Genomic DNA, 12,267 nt, shown 5'->3' with positions numbered 1-12,267 from the left:
GTCTAAATGTCTAAATGCCTAAAAAGGCATTTAGGGGGCTGCCCACAGTACAGACTGTGTTTGTCAGCACTATTCATGATGGGAAGGCAGGAAGAGGCACATAGGTATTATTCAGACATGCAAGTTAGGGAGCACAGGAGAACCCAGGCTACGGCTGGGCTCTGTCCTTACTGCCTGTACTATGGCAAGGACAAAGCTGGTCTGCGTTCCCTGACACTGTTTGACATGCACAGCATAGCCATTCCCCTGGAAAAAATTGTAAACAACCCCTCGTGTATTCGGGAGAAAGGATAAAAGCAATAAAATAATGGGTACATGTTTGTCACCCTATTTCCTTCTGATGTAGCTATCACCTAACACCATTCAAAAACCAGAATAAAAACCACAGACAAAGAGACTTTTGCTCACCTTGCTTCTTAACATCTCCTGCAACTAATCTCTCTCGTTGCTGCCTTATGGGACTTCGACTACGAATAGCTGCTTTGTTTTTTTCACCATGCTCTTCCCTGGCTGTTCTGTGATGTGCAGCTGCTAGTGAATAAAAAAAAATCAATAAAAAGAAACAAAGTCTGGTGAAACAGTGGAAAAACAGGACTGTAAAACACTAGACAAAGGAAAATATATCCTATTACAAGGAAGCTTTGTTGCCCTTTACAAGGCCACTATAACTTGTTTTCGCTTTAAAACAAAAGGATATTAGAAGTCAAGAGATCTGTGGCCAAGCTCAAATGGTAGCTGCTATCTTAAACAAACAGAGGGAGCTTCTATGGCTCTTAACTCAGGTATGGTAAAGCTTTCTGCAGAATAAATGTATTGTTCTAGGTGGCACTAATGTGGATAATCTATTGGCACTAAAATACCAAAATGACTTTCTTCGCCTTTAACATTTATCTACCTGTTCAGCAGGCTCTGGATCACAACTTCATTCATTCATTCAACATAAAGAAGACAGTCACAGAAAATGAAGATAAGAAAATGAAAAGCTATTGTACAGTTGTGCACCCCCTGTGCAAATATAAATACATTAGTAGTTACAGAGGATTTCCATAGCCATATAAAGGCACAAGTCCACAGGCTGAGTTCTTTAATTCAGGTCAAGGTACACTGGGGTAGTGTGATGCCAAAAGTAACAAATCCTTCCCTGCATACTTTATTTCTCATAATATACAAATGTAATGACTCATTAGACCAAGCACTAATTATAACGGATTATAAATGATGAGCCAGATCTAAGAAAGAAGGCAGAGCTCTTTGTGGTGCCTCTGGGAGAGGCACTTTGTTTTATTAGCCATTAATCTGTTTTTGGGTGGAGATCCCCTTTAACACAAAGAATGCTACTTTCTTTTCTAGATCTGGCTCACTATGTCCAGTTGTAGCCAGACATGCCTCCCCCTCCTGCCCACTTAGATCTGGGATTAACATTAACAACTGCAATGTTTGGCAGAAATAAAAATATCACAGTGATGTGATTGAAACATTGGAATTTCTTTTGTTTATTAAAATCAGTTACTCCAACTGAGCCTGTTGAATGCAGTACTATTTTTGTACACATTTTTCCTGAATCCAGGAACAAATTTGTTTGTTTGAACAAATTTTTTGTTCTGTTTATACATATATCAACACTATGGCCACAGTTTGACTTTTCTTCCAAGTAAAAAAAAATAAATAAATAAATAAAAAAATGTTCTGACAAATGGTTCCCTATTGCCTGTTAAACTAAACACATGTCCCATGATAATCATGAAACATCATACCGACCATGTATTACTGGAGTTTTTGCTTGTGAAAGTTATCTATTCTAGAATTTTGCATTATAACCTGGCCAATGGTTACATTTTTTTGTCAAGTCAATCAAGATTTCTTGTTAGCTTGGGAAAGAAAACAGATTGTCAATGCATGCATTTAAATCATTGCCTATATAGTAAACTAAATATATATAGGTGGATACCTTCAAAGAAAATCATACTAATAGGAAGTATTGTGCATATTAGAGATAACAGTATGTTGCATGGTGGTGACTTGATCATTGATTTTATTCTGTTTTTGTGATTTGTAACCCTCAAAAGGATGAATAAAGAATGGCCTTGTTTGCTTTTATAGCAGTAGTACAGTAGCAGAATAGCTCACTTGCCAGTATTGGGCTATGTTCCTGGAAGAATTACTTCTTGGTTCAGTGTGTTACCGATACAGTAAATGTATAGTGTGGCATTGATAAAGGGCAGCCCCATTAACATGCAACTCACATCATCTGTATGGTAGCACATTTATGTCGGAACCACAAATTCTATTGCAAGTTAGACAAATATCAAAAGCAAAAAACTGGAAACAAAAACAGCTTGTTATAGCTCATCTTGTTTCAAAAAGAAGACATTGCTCAGTTGCTGATAATGGCTCGTTTTTGCCAAATGAGTGTGTTCATGGCAGCTCATCTGGCAACAATGGTTCCATTGCAGTACAGGATTGCTACAAGGTTATTGCCATGAAAACAGGTTGAAAAGGCAAAACTTACTTTGAGTGCTAAACTCTACAAGCATCCTTGCATCTGCATAGTGTGCACTGTACTGCATTTTCTCACTCTCTTGCAAGAGCCCTGGCTTCCAGTGCATAGGAAGCACAGATCCTGGGAGCCCTGGAAGTATAGGTTGGTATACTAAACTGACAAGTGCAAGACAGGCTTTGATTTTATTACCTTCCTGTTATTCTTATTATATAATGAAATGCCAGCAATGCATTTTCATTGCTAAACAAGCAATTAGGAAATGTTACATTACTCTCAGCAGAGGCCCCAACAGGCCAGCTCTTATCAAAGATATGTTGCTGTACAAACTACTTGCCTGAAATCTGGCGTTAAGAACCTTGCAACAGAGGATGACACATGATGTCTACATAGCCATGGCAGACTTGTAAGATGTGGACCATTTCAAGAAAAAATGAGTGATCACACAATAGCACACCCATTAAAGAAAGCTGCCAATTTACAGGTCTGTAAATTCTTTGGCTATCTAGCATGTACTTCATGTTTCAGATCTTGCCAGAGTGGCACGATGAGGTTGACCTTAGGAGATGGTGACACTCCGAAATGCCTTTCCAGTGGCAACAATAGGAGTTGACAGTGAAAAAGGCCTTCGCATTGCTCTGGTTTTCCGACGTTGCTTCCTGCAGATGCAGGTAAGACCAAGATCCATCTTGAAACATAGGTGCCCATCAACTTGCACAGTAGAAACAGGGCTGCTTTGCATGTGGCACAATTTTGTTACAGGGCCATAGTAAATTACCTCCCTTTTATCTAAACTAAAAAAGCACTTTGAAATATTCACATAATTGTATCGTTTTAGGGGCGTTGCATTTTTTAAAGAAAGCTCTGCACATCTTTACTTTAAAGGTAAAATTGAATGCTTAAATAATACTCAGAGCATTAATTAAATCCTGGTAAGAAGTCACGCTTAAAGATCATGGATCATTTTAGACAAGATGAAGTTACCTTTCTTTACATTTTCCCCCTTTCTCCTTTTTTTTTTTGTTTTTATCTTTGCTTATCATGTTAGCCTGTATTATTGTGAATTGCTTATGATACAATATGTCATGTTACTGAATGAAATTAATTCTGAACATGGAACTTGTTTTTGAAAATCAATAAAAATTCAAGTTAAAAAAAAAACTTAATGTAATAATATATTTTCTAGAAGGAAAAAGGCACACGCATACATAATCAGTAGGATTTAGTCCTTGACAAAATCAGCAAGACAATGCAAGAAATGAAAAAAGAGAAACTTATGGGACTGGGTACCTTCTCTTTTGAGGTCTCGTTCTTTGCGCCTCTCCTCAGCTCTCCTTTCTCTCTCTTTCAACTCCCTTTGTTCTTTCTGCTGTTCCCTCATTTTCCTTTCTCGTTCACGCTTACGCTCCAACTGTTCCAGACGGTCCCTGCAAACATTAAAGTGCCCCCTAAAATTCCATATTTAAGGTCACATTATTTTGAAAGAGAAATAAAAACAGTTTAAAACATTTGTACTGTCCAAGTGTCACAAAATGTGAAATCTTGAAATGTTATTAATAAAAAAAATATATAAAGGGGCAGTACTTCCCCTTTTTCAGCACAAGTTTATTGAATAGAGCTTAGGCTGAACATACTTTTATCTACTATTTTAGTTACAGAAGTTAGAGTTAGAGGGGAATACTGTCCCTTTAAAAAATGTGTGCTTTTAAAATGTTAATTGCCAATTACCAGTACTAAACATTAGGTGGCACTAATGCTAAACTGCTGGGTCAATCTAAAGAGAAACATTCTAGCTCATGTCTAATGTTCTCTCTAAATTGTATGCTGGTGTAAATGTAATTGCCACTGAAAACAGTATGTGTCTATGCCTTGCTATGCTCTGGACTGTTTGTTTTGACTATGTGTACCACTGAATCAGTGTGGAAAAAGAGAGCTCCTGGAGCAAAAACTCCAGTAACCCCAATGTATTGCTCTCTTCTGTTCTCTGCATGTCCTGTGATAAAAGACCTGCAAAGTAGTACCACTATGAGGATTAAAGTCTGGACAGCAGACTGATGCTACAGCTGTCCAAGGACTATCAAAGCACAGATTGGAACTGCTTACAACAGCAATTACATTGAGAAATAATGAATACATTTGCAGTTAACCCTATATAAAACTTTATATTTGGGTTCACCCCTTTTAATAATTAAAATTTGCACAGTACTATTATTGAGTCAAGCATGCTATAGGATGATACATCCATGTCAATTGTTTTGTTATCACTCATAACAATGAGTGACTGGTTTGTTCTTATATGCACATGCAGAACCTGTTATGAATGCTATAGTAACAGGACCAGTCTCTGCATTAAGAGGCAATAAAGATTTGAGTACAGAGACAAACCAAATATGGAATGTCTCTAGGGAAACAGTGCCATTTGCAGACTTTTCTTTCCTGTTTTCTGTATAACAAGGATCTACGTTTAGGCAGCTTTGGAGGATTGGATTAAGAGGCAATAAAGATTTGAGTACAATGCTCCACAGCTGCCTAAAAGTAGATCCTAGTTATGCAGAAAACAGGAAAGAAAAGCCTGCAAATGACATTAGCCCCAAAAGCACTGTTTTCCTAGAGACATTCCATATTTCTAAATGATTACAATACTCCAGAAAAAAATTGAATACACCTTTTTTTTAAGGCAGGAGCAGTTTGAAACAACATAACCTGTCTGCTTTACATGTTTTACAAAATAGAACATGTGTTGGCTGCAACATCTGTGAAATGCAAGAAACTGGGTCACTTTCAGAAATGGGTGAAAGTTGTATTTGCCCAGACCATACCGGTATAGGGTAGCACAATCAGTTTTTTTTAACTGCATTAATTTTTAAATGTTATGGACTGGACCACCCACATATTTTCTACCATCACAGTTAAAATGGGTATACAAGTACATCTAATAATTACCTTTCTCTTCTTGAATGTTCTCTTGCCATCTCTCTCCTTTTCTGTCTCTCCCACTCACGACGAGCTTTGTCTTGCTCCTCTCTGCGCCTCTTTCTCCTCTCATGCTCTCTGTCTTTGTCCTTCACACGAACATGTTTGCCTAACAATCAATATTTGTGTTAGTCAAAATGTGTCCATGCCCCCACGCGGAAGCTTTATTGTAAGTATTTAAAATGTTTATCTTTTCTGCTTGTTGTGCCTTTTGCAATGTTTTACAAATCAGTGTTAAAAGAAATAAGCAAACATTTAATTCATTTGTAAGGGCGTATATTACATACTAAATGTCACAAGGGGTCTAGAATGCTATCAGTTAAAAAGAGCAGATATCTGTATGTCTTAAGTGCAGTATATATACAATCAATATTTAATTCTAGATAAAACACTAATATCTCACACACATCCTTGTCTTATCCATGTCCATAGAGAAGCTGTTATAGCCGCTATCATGCTAGCTATCTTTAAAAATACATCTTTGACAAGTGTAATAATTTGATTATTTTCAACACAGTACAAAAGAACCATGTCCAGGGATATGACTGTCCTCGGCAAAGTTTGCTTTTAATCCTGGCATTTTGCTATGGGGTCTGGTAATTAACATCCTCATACATGTTAAATACAAAAGTGCAAATAAACAATTCAACACCTGTAGGTCCTTCAGCTGAGTGGCTACGGTGTCTGCGTTTCTCCTTTCTCTTTTCATCTTTTCTGTGATGTGATTTTTCCTTCCGTAAAATCTGCTGTGGAGGTTTAATTGCCAAGGAGTCATCTTCCTCTCCTCTGCAAGATTAACTAAGCGTCAGACACACCATTCCCTGTCATGACTTATTTAGAAAGTAACCTACTGACAGACAAGAGCAAGGTGCAAAGGGTCTTGGAAACATTAACTATATTGGGGTAGAGACCCAAGGGAAGAAGTTCTCATGTAAGAAGGATGTTAATTTTTTGTACACTTTTAAAATAAGCAATGGTAAATAGTGAAAAAGGTTATTTTTGGAAAAAAAAAACCCCACAAAATTGGTTTACTGATCTCTACTGTATGGATAAGCACTTCCAAATGAAACTGCAGCAATGAATATGGTTTTATACATGCAGGGCCTCCAAATCTGTTGACTGGAAGATATATTGCCCTATGCCCTGGGAACACTGAAGCCCAACAATGCTAGCTTATGGCAAACCAAAATTAATATCAGCAGCCAATGTGAAATGGATGCTTTGACCCCGGCATTTTTCCAAAAATGATCATGGCAATTACAAGCCAAGCATTCATCTATGCCAAGGGTTCTTAACCCTTAGAATAATGTCTTTATACCTCCAAAACTTTCCTCCAAACCTGGAATTTTTAAATTAGCAGTTGCTTTGGGGGCGGCAAAGAAATGTTGCTAGCGAGCCACAGGTTGAGGACCACCAATTTCTACAAATATATGCTTTGCCCATCGCAAACATACAGTGTAAACATATATTTAAAATTAAATATATTTGAAATATTGCAGTTAGATTTTGCCAATAAAGTAGACAATGTATTAGGATTAAAAGTGTTTAAAATAAGTCTCAAAAGAGCCAATTTCATATTAGCATTCCTGATGGTGTGCCAGGAATATAGATGTATCAAAAATCAGAAAACAAAAAAAAAAGAAGTGTTTCTTTCCATTCTTTCCCATGACCGTGCATATCAGCATCTGTTTTTACCTATCTTCTACTGAATCCTCCCTTCTGTAAGGGGAATTTCTTATTGTGATTTCCATCCTTTGATCTCTTAGCTCGCCCTCTTCAAGAGAATCTCTTTTAGAATCACGATCATCAGCCTACAAAAGCAGAGAAACTTTTAATGACAGAACAAACTTTTGTAAACATTAAGAAATAAATAATGGGATGTTTATGGCAAGCAATTACCATATCTTCATGGTTTTTTTCCCTAAGCAGTCTTTTGTTAAAAAGAAAAAAAATATAAAACGTGCAGCATTTAGTTGAAAATTACCTATTTTAGGCAGGGCTTTGTTGGCAGCTCATTAATATGCACCACTGACATAATGTACATGTACAGATGCATCATTTCTCCACTAGTAGAGAAATAACTGATATCTATCAATGTTTCTTGTCCTTCACGTGAACATGGTGACACAAATGGCTTTAATAAAGAGTTTTAAACCCAAACATATACAAATGTGCTTTTTTGGGCCAAAAAACACCTGTCATCATTTATTCATTTGAATAACAGGAGAGGTACTTATATTTTCTCCAATAGTGTATATTGTGTTTGCTCTAAACCTTATGCTGATAACAACATGCCCCAATAAACACACACTGAAACAGGATATGAATAGTGTGTCAGATCTATATGGTTTTTATTATTTTAGTTATTGGTTTTTTAAAATGAACATGATGATGGTATTTCCTTAAACATTCTTCACAATCCATAATGCAGTACTGTAAAGTACACAACCTGGCCAAAAGTATGTAGACAGCCATTTAATTAATAGGTTTGGCTTTTTCAGCTATACACCTTAATTACAGGTGCATAATGTCCAGTATACAGCCAAGCAATTTCCTTAAACAAAATTTTCAGTAGAAAGGGGTGTACTGAGGAGCTTAGTGACATCATAGCATCTGCCCTGGTTAACAATTAGGCTAATGTCAGACGTTGCGTTTGGTGAAAATACCGACATACGCTCCTACCTGTGCCTGCACCAGAAAAATTGCGGAAGTTACCTTGAGAGGAAACTTTTGTGATTTCGGTGGAAATCACGGCGCCGCGTATGCCATCCCACCAGCAATTTACACTCTCGCCGGTGGGATGGCATTTCGGGGAGATTAGCCGCAGGCGACTCATCTCCCCGTGTGCCAGAGCCCTTATATTCCAGTTAGGCTACACAATATTAACCCCGATACTCCTGATCTATGTACTTGATGTTGGCAAACCAAAGGGGCCTTTATACACATGACGTGGAGCGGTGTCCAGATCACATGTTGTATACAGCCCATTTGCACTTCACAATTTGTTAATTATTATCTCTATGGAAGACTATCATATGTCGAACAACTCAATGTTTTGATGTAACATTACTGGCACTGTAAACGTTATTGTAATGTTTCTTTTTAATAAAAAAACTACTAAAAAAATCAAAAAACACAAAAAAAAAACAAAAACACAAATGGCTTTGACAAAGAGTTTTAAACCCAAACATACACAAATGTGCTTTTTTGGGCCAAAAAACACTTGTCATTATTTCTATTCATTTGAATAACAGGAGAGGTACTTATATTTTCTCCAATAGTGTATATTGCGTTTGCTCTAAACCTTATGCTGATAACAAACATGCCCCAATAAACACACACTGAAACAGGATATGAATAATGTGTCAGATCTATATGGTTTTTATTATTTTAGTTATTGGTTTTTTAAAATGAACATGATGATGGTATTTCCTTAAACATTCTTCACAATCCGCAGGCGACTCATCTCCCCGTGTGCCAGAGCCCTTATATTCCAGTTAGGCTACACAATATTAACCCCGATACTCCTGATCTATGTACTCGATGTTGGCAAACCAAAGGGGCCTTTATACACATGACGTGGAGCGGTGTCCAGATCACATGTTGTATACAGCCCATTTGCACTTCACAATTTGTTAATTATTATCTCTATGGAAGACTATCATATGTCGAACAACTCAATGTTTTGATGTAACATTACTGGCACTGTAAACGTTATTGTAATGTTTCTTTTTAATAAAAAACTACTAAAAAATCAAAAACACAACAAAAAAAAAACACCTCAGATATGAAGCAGTAGTGCTGCTGTACTCCTTCCCAAGGAAAGCATATATAACCCTTATGCATTACTAAGTCTGCTGTGAAATAATTTGAATGGTCTACACAGAGCCCAAAACCCCATCAAACTCCTTTGGAATGAATTAGACACTTAATGCAACCCATACCCCAGTGCCCAACATCAGTACCTGACTTCACAGATGCCTTTGTGTCCAGTGTCGGACTGGCCCACCAGGATACCAGGAAAACTCCTGGTGGGCCCAGGTGTCAGTGGGCCCTCTTGCTTCTATCTATTTAGCCTATTTCATGGTCATTCCCTATTTCTGTATGGAAACAAGGAAGATTGATAGATAGAAGAATAGAGTATAGTATTTAGAGAAAAGAGACTATGAGAATAAAGAGTTTGAGGGAGGAGAGGAGGAATTAAAGTTTTGAGAGTGGGCACATTGTCCAGGGTTTTCTGGTGGGCCCCTGCCATCTCAGTCCGACACTGTGTGTCTCAGAGAAAATCCTTGCAGCAAGGGGCTGCCCCAGCCCTTCCCAATGCTGCCCCCATGCTTAGAAAATTAGTGTTGAAGCGGACTGAGAGGGGCTGCATTGCTAAAGCAGAGAGTGCAAAAGAGCTCTCTGCACTAGAAGAACCAATATTCTGTTTATATAACCCAAATTTTGTCTCTCAATGTTACCAGACGTTTTGTACAAGGTTACCCTTATAACCTGTTGGGTGCTTCTGCCTGGGGCAAGATTTGCAACCCACCTCTAGGCAGCATTGCCCCTGCCAGCAGCCATAATCCAAAATTTAGTGAAAACCTTTTCAAGGAGTAGTGAGGGCTGCTTTATCAAATGGGTGACCAACTCCATACTAATGCCTATGGTTTAAAATGAAATGTTCAAAAACCAGTTATGGGTATGGTGTTATTTGTGTCCACATACATTTGGCCATGTAGTATATTAGTAGCCATATAGTCTTCAAATAGGGGATTCAGTGACAAAATATAAAGTCAAAAAGACATTTTAAAAAAGACCCTGAGACATACATTGCTAAAAAAAAAACATAACACATTTGACACTTACATTTTTGTTGTGCTTCAGTTCTGCTTTTTCTTCTTGTTCCTTTCTTCTCTTTTTTTCTTGCAAAATTTCATCCAATGTTTTTACTTTCCAGTTGTCTTTTTCATCCCCCATTTGGAGTAGAACAGCCAAAACTAGAAGAGTTATATTTGCTATAAGAATTTTCTAGCAATTTATTGAACTCTATCTAATGGGAAGCCTCTGTGTTAATCTTCCCAACACTGGATTTCCCTGTTATAAACTTAAAGGACATGTAAAGCCTACATTTGTCTACAATGTATATCAATTGGGCATGTCTCTCCCACCCAAATGGCATCATTTGTACTGCATATATCCCCTCTGCTTGCCAGCACCACCACATTTTCCTAAAGCAAATAGCAGCTTTCACCCGGTGGCCATTTTTCCTCTGATACATAATCAGATACATTTAAATCTGCAAACAGCATAAACACACGCACAGACCCTTATTCAGCATACATTTCATCAAGAATACAGGCTCACACACACTGCCTTTGATAAAAGTTCTGCTTTGTTTGAGCACTATAATGGTAAATCTGAGCTCAGGAGAAAAAAATTGAAGCAGACAGCTAGAGCTGAGTTTCTATGGGAACCAGCAATGCCATCTCTTCACTGGCTGCTAGACTGGGGGTGTGTTTAGTAATCTGAGCTTAGAACAACTGAGCATGCTCACAAGCCAACAGCCAAAGCAAATTCCTGAGGGAGGGGGCCGAGTGGGTTAGAGGAGGAATAGGAAATCTAAGTGATTAAGGGGACACTGCAGCCTTACTACAAGTACATACATGTACTTTTTACATGATGTAAAAAGTGGAATTCTGAGAAAATTTACAATTAGTTCATTTTTTTAATTGTGTTTTTTTTTTTTTTTAGAAAAACCCCAAACAGAAATTTTAGTGGTTATTAGGATACCAATTAATCCTAGCAGCCAGGCAATTGTTTGATATGGAACTGGAAGATGAATAGAAGAGGGACTGCAAGATAAGTAATTAAAGTAGCAATAACAAAATAGTTGTATGTGTTTTGTTTTGTTTTTTGGCTGCTGGGGTCAGTGACTCCCTATTTGAAAACTACAAAGAGGCAGAAGAAGGCATATATTTTAAAAACTATGAAGAAATGAAAACCAATTGAAAATGTGCTCAGAACAGGCCATTAAAACATACTAAAAGTTAACTTAAAGGTGAACAACTGCTTTAACTAATGGACAAATGCAGAATGGGCATTTGGCAAGGGCCCGCCATTGAAGCATTTCATAGGAATAAGAACAATTATGACAATAATAATAAGCTAGCACGTATTTTTTTTTTTACCTTTAACTTTATATTTGGGAATAAAATTAAAATGTCTCTTGTAAAAAGCTGTCAGGTTTACAGACTTTTTATTACGGAGTCCAAGCTACTGCGCTGCTCTCCAGACCGCGGGGCGCAGATACGCTTTGGACACATTTCCCAACATTCCCCGACAGCCCCTGGAAGTTGCGGATCTGAAAATGTTGGTACCACGCGAAAATGATTTTAAAAAAGTAATAAGTTATGGCTTTACCTGAAACTCCTACGGATTTTCTCACAAACCCGTAAACCAGACGAAGAGAAAGCCTCACGGCTCAGTCCTACCGCGTAACGTCCGGCGCGGAAGTGCCTTGAACGAAATAAGGTTTCCGCTTTCGGCGATTATTTAGTGCGTCACGCACTACTTCCGGTTACAGCTCGCTGTGGTTCTCATAGGGAAGAAAGCGCTACAAACTCCGCTCTCCGTGCTAAAATAAAAAAATTACTGCTGTAGCATCTCGAACTCGCGTATAAGTTCGACGTTAGCGACAGTCGCTTGTTTTAAAAACCGACTAAGAATTTAATCGAAAAAATACGATAGTTATTCCTGAGTGCTTCCAGCGTATAACTTATAGGAAAGAGGAGCTTCATACACATCTGTTTCTA

General features: G+C 37.7%; 1 protein-coding gene across 12 annotated transcripts in view; it reads right to left on the bottom strand.

Moving 5' to 3' along the window:
• cdk11b (cyclin-dependent kinase 11B) overlaps nucleotides 1–12,052 on the bottom strand; it is a 29,336-nt gene extending 17,284 nt beyond the window's left edge. For 2 of the 12 annotated variants that reach the window (XM_012966644.1, XM_012966646.1), the window contains exons 1-8: nucleotides 11,876–12,052; nucleotides 10,322–10,452; nucleotides 7,166–7,281; nucleotides 6,123–6,256; nucleotides 5,441–5,579; nucleotides 3,788–3,945; nucleotides 2,510–2,629; nucleotides 409–531 (exon numbers count right to left, since the gene is read on the bottom strand). In XM_012966644.1, the coding sequence (XP_012822098.1) occupies nucleotides 409–531; nucleotides 2,510–2,629; nucleotides 3,788–3,945; nucleotides 5,441–5,579; nucleotides 6,123–6,256; nucleotides 7,166–7,281; nucleotides 10,322–10,432 (901 nt within the window). In that variant the 5' untranslated portion in view covers nucleotides 10,433–10,452; nucleotides 11,876–12,052. 12 annotated transcript variants of the gene reach the window in all.
• Between the last annotated feature and the right edge of the window lie 215 nt (nucleotides 12,053–12,267).

The sequence above is a fragment of the Xenopus tropicalis genome, chromosome 7 (genome assembly GCF_000004195.4).
Source record: "Xenopus tropicalis strain Nigerian chromosome 7, UCB_Xtro_10.0, whole genome shotgun sequence".
Lineage (NCBI taxonomy): Eukaryota > Metazoa > Chordata > Amphibia > Anura > Pipidae > Xenopus > Xenopus tropicalis.
The sequence above is the reverse complement of the archived record's forward strand: the minus strand, read 5'-3'. Positions and strand labels throughout refer to the sequence as shown.